The 20,907-nt window shown below is 44.9% G+C and overlaps 1 protein-coding gene across 1 annotated transcript in view; it reads right to left on the bottom strand.

The window, feature by feature from the left end:
* Positions 1 to 20,907, bottom strand: part of STAB1 (stabilin 1) — a 1,160,316-nt gene that overhangs the window by 72,509 nt on the left and 1,066,900 nt on the right. Inside the window, exons 65-66 of the mRNA XM_069643183.1 lie at positions 20,559 to 20,711; positions 8,891 to 8,995 (exon numbers count right to left, since the gene is read on the bottom strand). Coding sequence (XP_069499284.1) covers positions 8,891 to 8,995; positions 20,559 to 20,711 — 258 coding nt within the window. The remainder of the gene's footprint in view (positions 1 to 8,890; positions 8,996 to 20,558; positions 20,712 to 20,907) is intronic.

Genomic DNA, 20,907 nt, shown 5'->3' on the forward strand with positions numbered 1-20,907 from the left:
TCACTGCCACTGCCTCCTTTCGCCACCTTTCCACTCCTGATGTTTTCATCCGCTCCTTGATCTTCTTCACTACCACCACCTCTTTCTGCCACCTCTCCACTCAATGTTACCATCTGCTCCTTGACCTTCTTCACTACCACCACACCCTTCTGTCAATTTCTTCACTACCACCTCCACCTCTCCACTCCTGATGCTACCATCTGCTCCTTGACCTTCACTGCCATGACCACATTCTGTCACCTACCTCTGCACTCGTGAGGCTACCATCTGCTCCTTGACCTTCTTCACTACCACCTTCTGCCATCTCTCTCTCCACTCCTGTTACCATCTTCTCCTTGACCTCCATCACTGCCACCACCTCCTTCTGCCACCTCTCCACTCCTGATGTTACCATCTGCTCCTTGACCTCCATCACTGCCACCACCTCCTTCTGCCACCTCTCCACTCCTGATGTTACCATCTGCTCCTTAACCTTCTTCACTACCGCCACCTCATTCTGCCACCTCTCTACCCCTCATGTTACCATCTGCCCCCTGACCTTCTTCACTATCACCACCACCTTCTGTCTGTACCTCTACCCTGATGTTATTACCACATCCTTTACCTTCTCCACTACCACCACCTTGTTATGCCCCCTCTCCACTGTTGATGCCATCACCCCCTTCCTTAATCTCCTTCTCCACTACCACCACCTACCTATATGTAATCTCCACTCCTGATGTTACCAACTCTTCCTGCTCTCCACTGCCACCACCTCTGCAGCCCTTCCATCTCTCCAGTCTCTATGTTCTGCACCAATCTCCAGCCTTCTGGAAATGCAAGCTTCTGATCCTGCTACCCACGATCAGCAACTGGGGCTGAATTCAATTATACTGCGTTCTCTCCTTCCCATGGGTGGGCCCTACACTGAGGGTCAGCACATGTGAGCAAGGCCGGGAATGACGAGTTCCCTAAGAGCACATACAGCTGCGTTGGACTCAGGGGGTTGGAGGAAGGCTATATTGGGTTGCCATCCTGGATTTTAGATGTTCTTTGCTGAAAACTTCCTGGGTAAGCTTTCTATACCTCATGATTTGCTGGTAACCGGACATGTGATACTTTGTTTCTCTTTTGCAAGAATCTATTGCCAGATAAGAGTGGAGCTATAATCTGGCTTCCTGTTTCAGTTTCCATGTTTGGGAAGCGAGGGCTTCAATAGTTGTATCTGAAGAACAAAGTTGTGATGAAGTCTTTCAAACAGAATTATTTTGATGTGCCTGTGTGAACTGGAGTCAATAGCCGCGCACCCGCTACCTTTGTTGATAATATGAAAAGGTATTCCTTTAAAGGGGAAGCCTTTCCTATCATTATTGTAGATATGGGTCCAGCTAAGTCAAGCTTCGAGCTCTCTCAATTTGTGAAGCGGTACCGTTCCATTAGCCTGCAGATTAGTCGGCCAGTGCTTAGGTTTCTTCAGCTGGTTTGCCCTGATGGGCCAGTAATGTGGGCAGGGACTGCACCATGGGGATTGGTTGGTGGCGAGGAAGTTTGACAGTCCCCTGCCACATGCTAGGGATGAGGGAACAGTGACCAGAGCAGGCCAACCAGTAATAGATTGATAGAGTGGAACAGTGCAGAGTTGAACTTGGAAAAGCCAAGTTTAATGGAGTGAGCAAGTGGAGGATAGAGAGAGATTAGAGACAGATGCTGACTTCGCTGAGGTAAGGGACCATGGAGTACAGCTTGAATCTATGTACGGTGCTCGATGAGGCAGGAGGATGGGAGAGTGGAGGAACAGAGTTGGTGAAGGGAATGAGGGAGTGATCAGAGAACGCTAGGAATATAAGATTGAGACAGTTGCATTAGGGATTGGGTGTAAGGTCATTCAGGTTAACTAAAACGTTGTCTGACATAGTGGATTCAACATATAGCTGTCGTGCATTAGTCATATTGAATAGTTTGAGGTTGCCCGGCAGGAAAATCATCTAGGAGTGTTTCAATTAAAAGGCCAAGATCGGAGGCAAAGTGCTTGTGGGTGTCTGTTTGGTAGCAGATGATAAAGTTGGCAAGAGGAGAAGGAGTCAAAGTTTGATGGAGATCTTTTTTCATTTTTTTACTTATTTGTATATGGTTCTACCATGAACCTTTACAAAAGAAACAATGCACAGTTTTACAAGAATGCTAACACATAAAAAAGAAAAAGAAAAAATACAAAGAGAAAAAAACGTAGTCACATGAATTGAAAGCTAATCATCCGGTAAGAAACATTTACAATCATGATTACTTAATCTGTGAATGAGCTAAAAACTGCGCCCAGTTACAATACCCCGCCCAAAGGAGGTCAATCAATTATTTTACAAAGTTTTAGGACACAAACCACCAAGGCTGTTAAGGCAACGTTGTGTTCAGAAACCAGTCTTTCCCAGAAGCATTCTGCGATGATCCCTTCCTCTCAATGTACAAATCTCCTAAATTGTGTCAAACGTACAGCCCAGGTTCCCTCGCACTCCATCAATAAGTGCCTTAACATTTGGTTTGACATAATTTCGCAAACGCTACACAGTCTGATCCTCAAAAAATTGTTCCTCATTGCCCTGTCTGGAAATTTCATAAGGTAGTGAGAGAGGCAGCTAAGTTTTTTTTCTGCTGAGAGGAAGGGGTTGTTTAAGGATGACTCTCTTACTTTCACAATTGTTTCAATCCAATCGCCAATTTCAAGATCTCACTTGACCTTTAATGGATTGGTTATGAGAGTCTCAACCTCCAAATCTACCTTGGCCAACATCACCTTCACTCTACTTTCGAGATCGATCAGCATGGGTGATCTGGATTGTTCCAAGTGGTGTCTAATATCCCCACAGAAAGAGGTACTCTGCCCTGTGATGATCTCCCGGTAGAGTGACACCAACTTCCAGTTTGCCACGCATCCTAGCCATTTGAGACCGAGTTCGAATCTGAGGCTCCAACTTGGGATGCACGAAGGGAGACCAAGGTGCTCTTCCATAGTTGTCACTCTACAACACTGCAATTTGTAGGCCAAATCTGAGTTTTCGCCTCAAAACCGCAGAAAATCACAGGAACCGCTTTTGCCAGATAAACTTTTATCAGCGGCAAGATAGAAAACATACAGTATTTGGAGTTCAGCTTGAGCATTTGGGAGGCAATCTGTGAAGTCTTTGCGGACACATCCGCTTCTACTTTGTGGCGGGCGGGAGAGGCAACGATGTTGTATCCTAGTTATTTCACATCCTCCACCCTTTCAATCATTTGGCCCTTGAGGAACCAATTTGAATAGTGGATCTTCTTCTGCGGATGTCTGAAGACCATAATTCTTGATTTGAGGGGTTTAGGGTAAGATTGTTCGCTCCTGCATATTCGCCCAGCTTAGTCAGAAGTCACTGGAGACCTATAGCTGTTCTATCTAGCAGGACAATGTCGTCTGCATACGCCAGCCAATGGATCTTCTTTCCATTCAGCTCCGGACTGGCCAATGCAGACTATTCCATGAAAATGCCCATGTCCGCTAAAAAAAGGTTAAAGAAGAGAGGGGCCACCAGACAACGTTGCCTGACCCCCCTCTCCACCCTAATAGGCTCCAAAAGGTGACCATTTTCATCTAGCCGAACCCTTATGGAGGTATCTCTATGCAATTCCATTAGCATTGCTAATAATGTACCTGGCATACCGCAGCTCCATAGTTTATTCCAAAGCAATGTTCTGTTGACCTGGTCGAACGCTTTAGAAAGGTCGACCCAAACTCATACAATGGTAATGCCCTTTTTGTCATTGTATGTTCGCTGGCCAAATTTAATACTAGACCATTCCGGGCTGTTGACAAGCCCTGTCTAAAGCCTGTCTGGTAACAGGACAGAATCGTTTGCCTACCTACCCAGGATAATGTTTCATTTAATAGGAGTTTCATAAAGATCTTACTTTCGATGTCGAGCAGGGCAATTGGGCGATAATTTGACACTGCACGACAATCGCCTCCCTTGAAAAGAGGTATAACTAAGGCAATCTTCCAAGAGGGTGGGAATGTTCGGCTCCTCAGGATCTCTTTAAAGAGACAAAAAAGCATGCGGGACCATAATATCGGTTCACTTTTAAGAACTTGATAGGTGAGACCATTTGGGCTCGCCGCCTTAGATGAAGACGATTTAAGTATTATCTCTTTGATGTCCTCCTCATTGAAGGTTAGTTGCCAGGGGACACTAGGTCTGGGACTGAAAGGGGTACCTTTCGGGTCCCTAAAGATTTCAGTTAAATACTCCACCCACCCCGACTCAGGAACTAAGTTGCACAGAGAGCTATTCGCGCCAGATTCTAACTGGCCGACTACTGACCAAAAATGTCTAGTATTCTTTTCTCTTAGGAGCTTCAACATCTGTTCCCCATCTCTTTGCAATCTAGAGGCTCTATGATTTCTTGACCACGATTGGTAGTTGATTTTTTCACTTTTGACGTCTGCCATATACTTTGCTGTGTCCAACACAGCTGATTTCAATTTGCGCAAGGTTCTTCTAAGATCTCTTTTCCTTATCTGTGTCTCCTCATCAGAACAGTGCAGATGTTTTTGCGTGTTTCTTACTCCTGAATCAGTGGGAGCTGAGGTGGCCCAGGTGAATTTGATGAAGCTGTTTGGGTGACATTGGGTCTCCCATATAAATCCAGGTACCTTTTTCGATTAGGTATTCAATTTTGCACGCTCTCCCCGATATTTCACGAGTCTTATTTTCCCTTTCAGTCCTATTGCGGCCTGCTGGTCTAAAGTTAATGGCAGGGAGGAGAGGTCAGTAAAGGATAGCTCTAATCTACAATGATCACTCCCTCTATCATGCTTTATTGCCAGGTTAGAAGGGCTCGAATGGAGGGGCTGGGATAACAAAAAATTACTCCAAAACCGATGAGGATTTTCCTCTGTACCAAGTCGTGGATGGACCCAAGTCACCCTCTGAGCTTCCATTCACCATCCTCAGATCCTAGGACTTCAGAAAGCTCAACCAGATTTCCCTTTTTTTTTTAAATGTGTTTATTTATAACACAGTACACCAGAGAACATATACATCAGCATTTGTTTGCAACCCCTTAGAATGTATATAGGATGACAATACCCCTATCCCTCCCCTAATATCCCAGGATGGGTCTTATCTTTCAGTCCCATTGGGTCGGGCCAGCGCGGCTTATGGGTCAGGGCCGGATAGTTCTGGTCATAGTCTAACAGCGGTGTCCAGATGTTCATAAAGCGATGGAGAAGGCCCGCTTTGGCCGCAGTGACCTTTTCAGCTATTAAGATGTCCCAGATTTTGATCCACTAAAGGATCGTCAGGGGGCGCTCTGCGGATTCTCAGGTGCGCGCTACCGTAATTTTGGCCGCTAGCAGAAGTTGGATTATCAGCGCTGCCCTCCGACCTGTTCTTGGGTAGGCGTCTGGGATCGGGATCCCCAGGAGGACCTGTTCGGGAGCCAGTGGTATTGTTGTTTGAGTGATGTCCTTCATCGTAGCGAGGCATTGAGACCAAAACACTCTTACCTTGGGGAAAGTCCACCACATATGGAAAATAGGATCCTGGCAGGCCGCAGTAGATTTTCCCATTTTTTTAATATTTATTTTATATTTGTTGAATAGGTGGTTTTTCTGTGCATCTCCTTGGCTGTACACATTCTGTATTCAGATCCCCAGCTCGCACAATATGATTCCCCCAAGGATCCATTTTAATTGTGTCCAGCAAAGAGACCAGAATCATAAGGAATGGATGTAGTTCTGAGCAGGCAGGGTTCCAGTAAATATTAATGATCACCCATATTGGATCAGAGAAGTCACAGTTTAGATGTACTCTACAGGCCTGAATTCCATTGACACTTTTTATTACTTAGTTTTTGAAGGGCGTAAGGAGGCCACCCGAGGGTCTCCCCGTTTCTTTTGTAGGGCTGGGAGACAGAACATTGTAAAACTTTCTATATTGATGGGGTTTACCAACCAAGTTTCCTGCAGTAGTACTATGTCACTGAAATCAAACAAATAATCTCTCATAACCCTGGCTTTGAAGGTGCTGGAGCCCCGCGTGTTCCAACTCACTAAATTTAAACCCTTTCTTCTAAAGCTGCTGTGTCCCCACACCAAGCCTCTGCAGAACCTGGGAAAGGATTTCTGGTAGGAGGATTAGGGCGTACTCCTGAGACTTAGGACCTATGGAGTCCCTTCTTTTCTCATTCGATTCCCAAATTTGTGGTTACCCAGCCCTTTGATGTTCCACCTTCGTTGCCCCTTTGCTCTGAGGGAGAACTTGGCCGCTGCCCGTTGACTCGTTAATGGATACCTGCAAGCCCTGGGACTCTAATTCCCTCGATGCATTCAGGATAGCTGCCATTGCTCTCGTCGAGGCAAGAGCTACTTCCACAAAATTAGGATCTTGTGGAAGGGGAAAAGTTACATTTGCGATGTCATTTGAGGAAAGAAGATACAGATTATTTACTTTTTTAAAGACCTCAAGGATCACTGATCTGTTCAGAGGTTTATGATCCCTGGTATTCGTTAAAAGTCTTAAACAGACCCTTGGAACAGTGAAGTCCTTAATATTTTCTGATGCAAATGATACCGCTGACAATTCATCGCTTGGGATGAAACATTGGAGCCCTCTTGAGTTGGATAGGTGATAATCATTGATGATTTCCCCTGGCCGTTCTGTTTTCCAGTTCTTGTAAGCGGACATCCTTGATCTGGATTCGAAATTGGGAGGGGCGCATGACTTTCTGGCCCAACGAAAGTTTTACTTACATCTCTTCTTCCTACTGCGAGGAAGATTGGGGAGAGCTTTAGGTTGGCTCCGATATGCATTACTCTGCTTTGGCAATAGAGTTTTCTTCTTCAGAAAAATTGGGGCCCATTTTATTTTATCTGGGTTACTTCTTCCTGAGTGTTTTGGGATTAACGATATGGTGCTCTGCCCAGTGTTCTCAGATTCTGAATTCTGTAACATTTTATCAATCCCTTGAGCCTCTAGGACAGTTCACGGGCCGCTCCTCAGGTCTGGTTGGAGACCAATACTCACTCTTATTGCTTCAACTTTATCTTCTGTTGTATAGTGTTTGCCAACCTCCGAAACTCCTCCAACGTGGATTCAGAGAGAGGAGTATCATCAAAGTATTAATTTGGGGCCATCACACCCTCTTCCCCCTCTCCATGCTGCAGTGGCCGCCTTTTCAAAAGTTGAATTGCCTCCTCTAAGAGACAGTTCCTCTCGACTTCAGCCTTTGTTTTGAGTGTTGCCGTATTCTGCATTGAGGATATGTCTAGACCTTGCTTGGTCAGTTCGAGATTCATTTCTCTCCAAGATGGAATTAGGTTGATGTTAATGGCAGAACCCAAGCCCACCAATGTAGATTCACATTTAGCTGTCTCATTTGTTAGCTCTAGAAGTGTGCCTGCTTGTGACTGTACTTCTGTCTTGAGGAGTTCGAACACTGAGACTAGGGAATTCAGTACAAAATTCAGGGCCTTCTGGGTACCCTCGTTGAGATCGTCTTTGTCTACGGGGGACCCTACTTGTGAAGGACCCTCCTTCCCCAAAAGTCTTCCTGGCGCATCTTTCTTGGAAGGTGCTTCTGATTGAGAAAAGGACACGTTTCCAACTCCAGTATTCAATATTTCTAGAACCTTCCCCCATCTCATAGAGGGGGGGGTTGGACCTCTGTATTTAGAAACGTAGTATGTAGGGTATATGGAGCCACCCATGGAGTTTCTGTTTCGCCCTCCACATCATTTAAACTTTTGTTACTCTTCCTTCCAAAGTGTTCTTTTATTTATTTTTGTATTTTTGTGGTGGTCACAGTATATTCCAACCCACGTTGCCAGTGCTGAACAAAAACAGAATGAGCATTCCGCTGTACTTCTCCTTCCCTCGGTTGAGCATACTGTGCTTCGGGGTGGACTGGGGCCTGAGTTGTTGCTGGGCTGTTGTTAGGAGGGGAGATTACAGCCAATGTGGCCGTAAAGGGAATCTCTACTAGTGAGTCTGCTAAGTAGGAACCATCCCCTTAAATAGCCTTTTCCTTGTCCAGCGTCAGTGTGCTATGCAGTTTCATGGCCTCCGCTGTGCTTGAACGCGTTCTTAGAAGTAACCTTGCCCGGAACCCTTTTGAGATGGCCTCGCAGACCTAGGCACTCACTGTAAATTAAGCAGTCTGAGGTCCCTTGGCCGTTGATCACGGGTATGCTAACTAAAAATTAAACTGCGCTTCACACTTAAAATGTGCGAGACGTGATGACAGAAGAGCACAAACAGGTCCAAAGAGAATTGCAGAGGGGCTTACCGTGATTCAATGCCTCCCAGGACGGAACTTGGGTTCACAGACTCCAGTGAAGAGTTTTCCTTTCTGTTTCACTTTTCCATCGTGCATTGATCCATCCTTGTATTCGCACAGTGTGCACTGGCGCCAACCCGCCAGCCAAACAGAAGCGCCTCGTCCTTTCGTCTCACGGCTTACACCGCAAGGGCGTTGGGGGCGTGTTTTATGTACAGCTGATGCTCCCGGCAGCACACTTGTGCAGATATAAAGAAGCAGCTCTCGTCCGTTCCCTGTGCTGCAGTGTGTTGCCAATATCAAAAATATATAATGCAGCAGCGGGTGAAAAGTAATATGCCAATTGCCAATTGCAAAAAGTAAAGCTCCAGAGATAATACAACTCGTCACTAACTCGCCAGCCAAACTAGTCTCAGGACTAGTTTGATGGAGATCTACTCGATGGAGGATGGAGTAAAATCAGAAACAGGAAGAGGTGACATTGATGGGCCCTTGCTGACCATAAGGCCAATTCCCACCAATAGTGCCATCTTTTCTGCCATTTTGTCTCTCATCAGCTGCTCATGTGAGATAAAAGCATTTCCATTCGTAATAATTATAAGATACTTACTGGCTCCATAGGAGCTTCCAGAGGTCCCCCGATGGCATGGATTATTCCATTGAAGGCGAAGATATCCCATTCAACGATCTCCCTATTATTTACCATTGTTGAACCCTGTTGATAGAACATAATCATAATATATAAAAAAAGGTGAGTACAATGGACATATGTTACACAGGAGATTTGTTCTGACTTGAAAGTTTAGAGGATAAAGAAGTGAGGGGCATGAAAACTAGCAAATGACTGAGGAAGAGGATGTGTGAGGGTTGGAGGGATTTTTTATATACACATATATGCATGTAAAGACACAGCAAGGCTCACCCTGCTTATAAGGATCGGCGGCACTCAATCATGTCAACGGAATGCCCAATCCATGATATTACAACAATCTTTATTTGGCTTAAAGGTTGATAAAAAGAAAACGTAATAGTCACACTTACGCGTTTCACCCACTCCTGCGCTTTGTCATATTATGCACCAAACCATAGCTGCGTACATCCATATATTCATTCTATGTCCTTTGTCTGTTTCATTAATACAAACTACTTACCCTTCTGACAGCGTGCAAGCAGAACGCCATCTTGGAACATTTCAAAAACTATAATAAGTTATATAATTCTGTTCGAAGCATCCATATTTCGCGCTCTTGCTAGGACATAGGAGTAGACAGGCGCTTCTGTCTTCTACATATATACATATAAATACTCTTCTCGTATCTCTCTCTAGACTGAGAGAGGGGTTCAATCACACGAGGCATGGCAGGGACAAATGGCAAAATAAAGAACCAAGCAAGCATGGCTACTGCAAATTAAAATGGAAGTAAGGTGGACGGATAAAAGGAGAAGGTAGTAAAGAAAGAAAAGAGTTTGGTAAGAAGGAATGAGTTAGAGTGGAGAAAAGCACATACAGAATATGGTTGAGGTAGAGAAAGGGAAGCCAAAAAGAAGTCTTGGAAAAGTAAAGGAGTTCAGAAGGAGAGTAAGGGAAACTATATGAGTGGGAAATAATTGAGGCTAAGGAGAACAAAGAAACAGGAGAAGCACAAGGCACAGAAGAGGTAATTGGATGTGGGACACCTTATCTATGGCAATGTTCTTACTGATGGATACATTCTCCTTCCCACAGATTATATTTTGAATAAGCTCCATACGCAGCCGTTGTCTCAAAATCCATAAACTTCCACCATATGGTGCCTGTTTGACCCCACGACCTGCTATGTCACTGCATCATGGGTGTCAATGGATGTGACGTGGCTGGTATGTTTATGGTACAGAACATGGTCCATATGTCAGTTTCACACAATGCCCCTGTGCAAGACAGTGGTAAAAATGAATGGTAGAGTGGACCTAAAATTAACAAATAGTGGCGTATTGCGAGCAATCACATCAATTGTGCGGTGGCAATGAGGAGGTTGGATCCATCAAAACAAAGTACAGCAGAACAAACCAAGCAGACAAGCGGCCAATAGCCACTTAAGAATCCTACGTAGAGACTTCATGTAGCGATCCAAAGATTTACCAAATGAGTTGGCACTGCTAAAGGCAAGGCTGGTTTATCCTGTTTAGAGGAAGGCAGCCTCAATAACAACCCCACCCCTCTAAGAGGCTTCCATGGAGCTAATGTCCCTAAAGCCTGGCTTTGCCCAGGACCATGGTGTACACAGTCTAGAAGAATGTAGAGGCAACATGTGTTCATCCGATTCTGGATCCGTAAGTGTATCTATATCAGCTATCAGTCTTTTCTTGGGAGAAGAAGCTAAAGATTTCATAATGCAATTATGACCCCGGAACAGACTCCTGACTTGGGACAGCCATAGTTGGCACCTGAAAAGGACAGGCTGGAGCATTCAAAGGCTGTAAACAGTCCTCTGCCTGAGCTGCAAAGTATATACACTGGTCAGAGAGCATGTTCTGTAATACTATGTCAACTTCTACACACCCTATTTGATCAATTGCCTATTGTTATGGGTGAAGACCACTCTCAGTTCCAGACGGAATATTGTATGAGTATTTGCCTGACATCCTAAGAATACACATAGCCTCAGTACCCAACTAGTCATAAAGAAGGACAGGACATATCATTCAAAATTGCACAGGAGTCTGAAGCATAAGCGCAAGTATTTATTAAAATGTGTTAATAATTTAAACTGGGCTTTTATTGACTTGCTGTGGAATTGAATTCAGGAAGGCGATTTTGTTCCTGTTGACTTGGCTACTGTGACCTTTTTAGGGGAGGTTTTAGATGGATATGAATGTGTCAATGTGTCAAAGTAATAAAGTAAAACAATATCATGGTTTTGCAAAGGAGGAGAGGAAGGATTTCAATACGGGGTGGCAAAATACTCCAGATTTGTAGAGAATCTGTGTGCAGAAAACAGTGAAACTAGCACTGAAGTACCAAACTGCTGTCAGGGAGGAACAGCAAAGCACTGTGAAGCTTGAAATCTGGATCCACAAGAACCAGTGTAAATAAAAACACATCCATCGGCATAGAGGGATGAAGAGCTGCTCATTAACAACAGAGAATGAAAACCTAACTTATCATAGAACCATTTACTTAACTTTGTTAATGTCCTTCATGGTGGATACAGCTTTTCCAGATCTAGGGTCCGGGCCTGAGTGGGAAAGTAGTCCACTTAGGGAAAGATGTGAATCTTGTTCTACTTGAGATGCATGGCAAGCATTGCCAGCAGCTTGGTGAAGAACCTACGGGCTGAGGCAAGGCCAACGGTCAGGACTTTGAATTAGTGATGAACCCCAGACATTTCCTGTGATTTGGACGTATTGGCACATAGAAGTAGGTGTCCTAAAGCTCCAGTTACACTATCCAGTCCTGCAGTTTGAGGTCCTGAATGATCTGAGCCAGAGTGACCTTTCTGAATGTGTCCATGTGCAGATAACGCTTCAAAAGTATTGTATCCAAGATGACACACCCGAACCCACCATTTTGACCCCAAAACATACAGGGAACACTAATCCTTGCTCCTCTCCATAGTGGGCACACATTCTATGGCTGCTTTCACCAGGAGCTGTAAGACCTCCACCAAAACAAAGATGCTTGGGGGTAGGGAAGGACAGGAGGGAAGTGGTCTAGAGGACGTTTCCGGAAGGGAAGTCGGGATCCTGCCAATATGACCTGTAAGGCCCAGCATCAGAAGCAGTGCAGGGACAGTCTCATCTTCAAAGGAAATGAATAAGGCTGGCACTTGCCTAAAGCAATGTCACACCTGATGTGGCTGCAGGCACTTTAGTGGCAACAATCTGACTTCTCTGGTTTCATCTACTTCTGCTTTTATGGAACAAACGCTTCAGAGTTTGTTTGGTCGGATGTGCCTGACCTCAGCCCTATCTCGCCCTCACTCTAAGAGGGGTTTTCCTAGCTCAACACAACTAAATTGTGTCCCTGTCAGAATGTCCAAAGTAAAGTTCTTCTTCCTGCGTCCAAATCCTAACTTGACCCCATGCTAAACTCAATATAAAGTGAAAAGGGAAATGTCTCTCAGCTGGACACTCGCAGCTCTTTTCCAAAGTTCCAACATAACGTTCCAAAGAAAGGTGCTGAAATAAAAAGTTCCACAAGTCTCGAGGGCGTGTCAGGAGGCGGAGAGGGCTTCCCATCCCTGGAGTTTCTTCAGGTTTCATAAAGGTCACACTCTTAAGGGGTATGAATCTCCCCTTGACCTTTGCCAGGTTTTCCCAGGATCAAGAAGAAACTCCACTTCTTTTAGCCACTTGACAGCAGCAGGGGGATGATTCTCTGGTCACAATATGCCCCCCATTTCAATTCCAGAGATTGACTCCGTTCTCCTGAATTCCAAACACTCCAGAAAGTTCAACAAGTGTGAGAGTGAGCCCCAGACCCTCTTCCATCAGTCTGGTACACTCTCCTGTTATGCTTTCAAAAATTTAGATCCACACAATTGGGTGTGGGTAACAGACTTGCAATCCTTATGCTTGGTATACTCTCCTGGCAGGTTTTTTTTTTTTACTTGCTTAAATGTATTTGAGTGCGTGCCCAGACTCGCAATCCTTATGCCTGTTGTACTCTCGTGCCAGGGCTTTCTATTAATGAACAAACATTCCTACTTTCTCAATGTTAAACAGTTCCAAGATTTGATATCTGCTTCTATTATACATGGGGTCCTCGACCTAGTCTCACCTGCCTTAGTTTCTCTCAAAAAGCATCCCAGCTCCCCTGTTCAGGCTCACCAAGTTCATACAATTCTGTTCTAACGGTATGCAATCCATACCATGCACCGTGGTGCCCCAACTTCCCTCTATGGCATCACCGGCTTCAAGCAGCAGCTTTGGCGTCCTTAGCGATCTTCAGTTCTCTCACCGGCTTGCTCCCTTGTCTGGCAGGCATCTCGTCGGCTATCCGGTTCCCATGGATTTCACTCAGCAACTTCATCTGTATACGGCATTCACGCAGCAAACCTCCCGCTTTCAGGAGCTTCCTCGGTCCATGCTACAGCTTGCTTCCATTGGATTTTATCGACTCGTGTTGTGAGTAGTGAGACTCCATCTTTCCCGACTCCCAACAATTATAGTGCGCCTCTTGCTTCTCAGCCTCAGCAATCTTCATCACTCTAGTCTTACTCCTCATCACAGTATTGTCGGATATTTTCAAATAAGGATATGAAAGAGCTTTGCAGTTAGTCATGACTGGATGTTCTTGTCCAACATTACAATATGCCATGGAAGAGTGGGGAGTTATGGGAGTGTTGTCAAGCTCTAAGAGGAAAGGGGGATACCATGTTCCACCCAGCGAGTCTACTGCAATCCCATGAGGGTCATATCTCCCCTCTTGTCGTCCTCCCTCAGGTAGCCACGCCCAGGGTCAGTATCAGGTAGCATCTGGGCTTTCTCTGGACACATGAGGAGAGATTTTCCCTGGGGAGTCAGTGATGACAGTGCACACCAAAAATAATGCAAAACGAAACATTGTAACTGCTGCTACCAGCTTGTCTTTAGGCACATATACAAGTAATCAAAAATATTCTGTGAAAAACAATAAGGTGATTATTTCGCTGCACTCTAAGGTGCTATGTGAAATGTAAAAAAAACAAGAATTAAAAAGGGAAAATAGTTTCACAGTACTGATAGTCTGAAGGACTGATCAGTCTCCCCATAATAAATGAGCAAAAAGTCAGGACAGGACCAAAAACAGGGCAGAAAGAATACGGGTTCATAGGAAACAAAGGAGGGAAAGTTGCAAAAAGAAAACCTTTCCTTGCAGACATAATCAGAGCTATTGGTGCATGATGAGCAAGCATCAGTAAGAAACTGTTGTGGGTACGTGAATACAAAATGCAAAAAAAGTAATCCATGAAGCAAAAACTAGGCCTCAAATAGTTGAGTAAAGAAAACAATCTTGAATGGAAACGAAAAGGTTTGTTAACGGAACAAAAAAAGGCATACAGATTAGTCACATTAGGGGGAAAGGGGAAAACGATTTGGAATCATACCGGACTTGCATGTCTGTATTGTTTTCAAGTCTGTGTTCAACTGCAGTACTGTTATTAAAGATTTGACAAACTAACCTCAACTCAAATTGAGTACACACATTTTATTTCCACAATAGGTGACAGGCAATGTACTGCACCGCAAGGCACGTCACTGGGTACCATACCGCCAGAGGGTGCAGGAAGGCTTTCAGCCTTTACCAGTCTGTATATTCTTATTTGGGGGTGGTTGTGAGTGCTTCTGTGGTGCAAAGGTAAATTCTAAAAATGTGACTCATTTTAGTGTTGAAACCAAAGAACTAATTTTGTATAACCCTAAATTCACCTATCCTCCACAATACCAACAGGAATGGCAAATCTTTAACTTTTTCTGCCCCATCTATCCCTCAAAAAGTTGACCTTTATAACTCCTGTTTGAATAATATCAAGGGAGGAAAATCTATCTTTAAACCTTTTAAAGTAGAGAAACTGAGATTTTCTCAAATGGACTGCATGTTTCAGAATCCATCAGGGACTGAAGAAGAAGAAGAGGGGAGAAGAGGCATGTCGGAGCTAAAGTCAGGCAAGCAAGCCTAATAGCTGTAGGCACGGTCAGGCAATTAGTTCTAATGGCCTGTACCTGAAACCAATTAACCCACTTCAGGGGCATAAAAGGATGCAGCAAGGAGGAGCTGTAGGAAGAAGCTGGAGCAGGAGATGGAAGGTCGGCAGTAGCAGAAGCAGAAGAAGCAGAGCATGAGGCTGGCAGTTCACCAGGAAGTGTGACCACAGAAGGTACACCAGAGAAGAGATTTCACCTGCAGGCTCTGGGTCGGTCCTGTGCTCACAAAACCCTATTTGGCTGTGGCAACATTGGAAGAGACTAGAAGAAACAGTCAGTCTTTCCAGGTGTGCTTAATTGCTGTAAACATAAAGCTGAAGTCATGCATCCGCCCAAGGCCCATGTGCAGAAGCAAGCCAAGGGGAACCGGAGAGTAGAAGTCTCTCCCTTAATGAGGCCGGATCGGAGAAACACATGCAGCAAAAGGGTGTGGGTCCCAAGAGAGCCCGCAGCAGCAGCAGTAGAAGAAACCAAGCCGGGAAGCAGAAGCAGCCCACAGTCGTTGTGTTTCTGGAGTCGGAAAAGGGAAGCTCCGTACTCCAGATCCACCGAAAAACCTTGCCGGTAATTGTAACCAGCTTATTTTCTACTCGCGTACACATCAAAGCGAGTAAATGTTGTTGAAAGAAGTGGGTAGCCTTTCTAACACAGGAACTCTAACACACACGTATTGTAACGAAGCTGAAGTAACCGCGTGTATTAAAAGCATCTCTCTTCCCCATTGTTAGAAGTAACTGATTGCCGAGCCGGCCCGTGGCTCCTATTAACAAGGAGAACATTACTGCTGAACTTATTAAAGCAGAACTGACTTTCACAAATGTTACAAGTGCAGTATAACATCTAACAAGGTTGTGCAAGAAACAGTGTTTCCCCATTACATTGGAGGCTTAAGGCTGACCGAAAGGTGGGAATGCATATCGTTTGTAGTTCAAGATTAAAATTAAATTGTGTATGCCTAATTTCATTTCTCGTAAGAGACTGACACCTTGTAAGTGGTTGAAGTGGAGCAAACAACAAGTGTTATCCAAGCCAATAGACCAAACCCTGTTAAAGTGAATCTAGCTCATTTAAGAACGGTACACCTTAATATTTGAGTTGTTGAAGTGTTGTTAACCCAGAGTCCTCTGGTATAAAGATGACATGGTTATCCAAAGCTAAATGAGTGGCACTGCAGCTTTGGGGTACCCCCTGGTGGCTAAAGTTGCATATGAAGCTGGAGAAGTGAGCTGGGTATTTGTTAAAACACTGAATTTCAAATCTGTAAAGCTGAGACTGTTCAAGGGGAAAGAAATAGTCTAGAGATTAAAATAGATTTGGTGGTATCTACAAGACAGAAGGAAGGGCAAAGAGGCTGCCTTCTCTTGCCACCCAAGAGAGTAGAGTGTAGAGGTTGAAGCAGTCTTGCTGAAGTTGCCTAAACATATAAGTTGCAGTAGCAGCAGTAGAACTGTGGTCATCACACGCATACAATCAAAATGATTGAGGGGAAAATTATTGTAAGGCCCCGGGATCCGTCCGCCCTAAAACCTTCTTGTCAGAACCGTAGTAGTTGAATGTAGAGGAAGCAGAAGTCAACTGTGGAGCAAGGGAGCCTGCTCAAACAATATCATTAGTAACAAGGAGTTGCTGGATAAAGAGCAAACCTTAAGCAGAAACATCCTGACGAACTGTATGTAAAAGATGCCGCAGACGTGGTATGCAGAAGAGTGGAGGTGAAAGAGAATTGTTACTTTTGCCTTCATCATTCTTTCCTGGAAGGAGGTTATCCGGGAACCCCATTGGTGTTATTGGTTTCCTTGTGGAACTTGGAGAGCGAATCTTTTCATCAAGTGAAGAAGGAACCAGTGCATTTTTATTTGAGTCGACTTTTGTTTCTTTGGAACTTTTCAAGACTTTATTTAAGAATTTATTTTTCCTTGTAAGGAAGTGACTTTGGGACATTCCTGGGGAGCAAGATCTGCCCAGGACAAGTAGAATTCATCCAAGATACTAATTATTTGGTAACCTTTTCTTTATTTTATTTCATTTTGCTTTGTATGTTTTTGTTGTTTAGTGTGAGGGTTAGTTTTGTGTATGCTAGGAGGTTTTCCCTTAGACCCTAGACTAGGTAGGGAATCCCCTGGTAGAATAGGTTCAGTTAGGGTGTATTTTATAATTTTGTTTCAAATATAATGTCAGACCTTGAGAAAACTAAACACAGTTGTGAGTCTCACATTACTGACCCCTCACAATACTCTCAGAGCAGTGGGGAGCATTTTGTGTAGCTCTTTGGCCATGTGTGTTTGAAACAACTCTACCTCTGTGAGGGAGGAAACAAAACTCCTTGTGCCAAGAACTATGGACAATCTCAATGTATAGATCCTGGACCTGTTCTGGAGGTAATGTGTGAAGCTGGGTGAGGTTTCCTCCTTCTCCTCTTCTAGACACAGAAAGAGGCTGAGCTTGGACAGCCGAATATGGGGATTTGGTCCCTCAGAGGAGTATTGTAAATATTTAGCCACGGTTAGAAAAAGAAGATAGTTAGGGTGCGTAAGGAAACTTCTGTTTTAAGTTCAGTTTTAAATTTAGAGGGCTTCAGCTACTCAGACTACTCAGGGATTCTGGTGAGCTGAAACTAGAGAAGAGATCTTCCTGAGGAACTAGCAAACTATAGTTTTGTAAGGGTTTTCTAGAGACTTACCTTGATTTCACTGACAAACCTCTGTCCTAGAGTTTTTTCACTTTTAACTTTTGCTGAGTTGTGCACAGGTAATTAGTCTAAAGATGGGGAGAGTATAAAACCTTATGAAAGTGAGGCGGGAGCGAGGGCCACTAGCAGCTTGTTCATTTGTTCTCCTTACCTGCAGCTCTCGACCCAAGTTGAAGAATACAAGGCTGTGTGTAGTTTGTTATTTTATCAACTTCTGTTTTTCCCTCAGGGGTGTTTCAGTGGCTGAATGAGCTGACTGGAAGCCGAATGCACTATGGGGAATAGCAGCTCCTGTAGATTTTTTGGGACCTGACAGAATTTCTAGCTGACTCTCAATCTAGGTAACAAAACCTCTTTCTTTGCATTTCTCATGGGGATACATTTTGGCGAGGTGTGTGTGTGTGTGTGCGCGAACGCGCCTGCAGTTTTCTCCCCATAGCATCAAGCTTTTACTCTTTCAGTCTAGTGAGAGAGTGGAAGCACAAAGACTTCAGCCTCGCTCTTATGGTCTGAACCGGCAGGCTCTCCAGAGAGGGGTGGAGTAGACAGGGAGCCGGCTGATTTTGTTTATCAAGTTTCATGTCCACAGATAGGATCACCGTACCAGGATCCGAGATAGCAAGGGTTGAACGGGAGCAAAGTTTCATTCTGATGATTCTGGTATAAAAAGTCTCTTAGAAGGGCAGAAAGCCCCAAGGAATTCACCAACCAATTGCCTCGCGGAATGCTGGATCCAGTGTCCCATATGGAGATGTGTGCTTAGAGAGAAGTTCGGGAGACGTATTAAAGCCACTGGCATCATGGACATCTGAAGCCAAGACATGCGAGAAAACCTTGCCAATGTTTAATGTCCCTGGGAAATCTGTGACATCATCCTCCATGGGTCCCAACTCTTAAATAGTTGCCTGATGTCATCAAAATATTCGTCCCTTGAGGTAGGAGCGTACTCTGATGAGGTACCAACGTCAACAACGCTGATGTGGGCGATAGAACCAAAAGGCCCAATGCTACAGTATTGTGACCATAGAGCACAGCAAAGGCTCTGGTGGTGCATGTCACACAAGGGAGAGCCGACCTTCACTGCGGGAGCAGGGACGGAGCCAACAGGTGCATGGTTACCGCTCCATGTAGTGCCTTTGCAGGCCTCAGAAGGTGAAGGTAGGACCTGATACCACCAGCGGTGCTGAGGTGGAAGCTATTTGGGCTTTTCACGTTGGGGAGCTGGTGAGGAATGGCACCTGTTTCTTGATCTTTTTCTCAGGTGATGAGTCCTCTGATGACTCTTCATCATCATCTTTACGTTGCTGCATTTTTCACGAAGGCAAAAGAGGAATGGTGAAATTCACTTCATCAGCGGGACATCTTAAGATGTTTCCTTTTCTCCTTGTCCTTCAGCCCACTCTGCCTTCTTCTTAGAAGAGTGAGTCTTCTCCAGTATAACTGATTCTTCTGCCTCTTGGACCTTGGACAAGTACCCTGGGCCTGGGGGCTTAGAGGGAATAGAAACCTCCATCTTGTGAAGGGTAGTGAACAATGTGGCAGCCACTCCTGATGGACTGAGGATGCATCGACTGGAAAGAGTCACAGTCATTCTTGTTTTTGCCCCAGGCACTAAAGTCACACGCTTTGGAGATCCGACCTGGCTATCTTGCTCCCGGTGGAAGAGGTACATTCTGGTGCTGTTACGAAGACGGCGTCAGAGGCGCACCACGGCTCAAGATGATTCACTATGAGTCATGGTTATTGGGTATTTTCTGTGGAGAGACCCTGGAAGAGACCAGACTGGGGTAAAGGAAAATGATCTGAAACCATTCTTAGGCCTATATCCCAGACACTGGAAGGTGCCAGACACAGATAATGCAGAAAGAACCAAGAGTATTCTCTTTTCACTGGAACACAAACACCGGAAGGCAGCAGACACAGGGGAAGGAGAAAGAACCGAAAGCATTCAGGGTGCTATATTTCAGGCCCTGGCAGAGACCGGATGGAGGAAGGAAAAAGGAACAAAAGCATTCTGAGGCCTTGAACTCAGACACTGGCACCAGACACAGAGAATGAGACTGCCGGTTGAGGGCTAGGTCTCAGACTTGGGGAGGCGATCAGATGTCAGACGAGGCCAGTGGAGAGTTGACCCAGGAGGTTGGTCTATAGCTGTCCGGTTGTAAAAACACAGACAAAACCCCTAAGCAAAATTCTTGGTGAGAGGAGTGTGTAAAAGGCAACATCATCTGCACATGAGGGTGACCTGCGGCTAGTGGGTGACAATATCTGAGCCTGACCAGTATAGTATGAAGTCAAGTAGTCGGCATGTTGCCTAAAGCCTCACACTGCCGAGAAGTGCACTCTGTGCTTATAGCCCATGGACTATGCAGCAGTTAGGGATTGCTAGACAGTAGGAGCACTCCCATCTTCAGGCCCTTGAGTCCCACTTGAACCATCCCAACACTGTGAGCAAAAGCACTGATTATCATTTCTAGACCTGGTTGTGCTTAATAAACGTCTTTAACCAAGTTTGATGACTGTGTGGGGTCTGCTGATCCTTCGTTACACAACTATACCACATTTGTCACCAGTGTTCATGATAAACTTGTCTCCGAAGAAGCCATGGTTTCACATTGGCCACCTCTGGTGTTTATTTAAGGAATTCCTGACTCAGAGTCCTCCTGGAGCTATTTCAAATTATATACAATCTGTGGGAGGAAGATTTCCATTAGAAGGGACAATAGGCAGGGGCGTAGAGGAAGAAGGATGATACAAAATAAAAAGCAAGGAGAGAGAAAAAGTAGAGAAGAAGCACCGGAAGGAATGAAGATGCCATACCAATGCACGGATTGCTCAATAAGAGAGGTTGATGCGCGCCACCTGTGAACCCCTAAATCATTTGCCCGTCTCATAGTTTAGGGAGCTTTGATGCATTACTCACACTGGGTCTGGTGCAATTTTCAGCAGCACAGCTTGAGATGGAAAGGTTGTAGCCTGTCCGGGACGGGATGATGCTCCCTTCTGTGAGGTTGTAAGACAGAAGTAGGATCCCACTCTCAGAAGCATGATGTTCAAGATCCCTCCAGGTTAACGTCTGAAAACAGAGAACAGCTTAGTGAACACGAGGCACAGTCTACTCAAAGAAAACAGCAGAGTAAAGAAGAGATACAGCCTGTTCAATGAGGACAGCAGAGTGAATAAGAGGCATAGTTTAGACAAGGAAGACAGCAGACTAAACAAGAGGCAGCATAGAGACTGCGAGGCACAGACAGCAGAAATACGATAGCAGA

The sequence above is a fragment of the Ambystoma mexicanum genome, chromosome 2p (genome assembly GCF_040938575.1).
Source record: "Ambystoma mexicanum isolate Mex_15411 chromosome 2p, UKY_AmexF1_1, whole genome shotgun sequence".
In the NCBI taxonomy this organism is placed as follows: Eukaryota; Metazoa; Chordata; class Amphibia; order Caudata; family Ambystomatidae; genus Ambystoma; species Ambystoma mexicanum.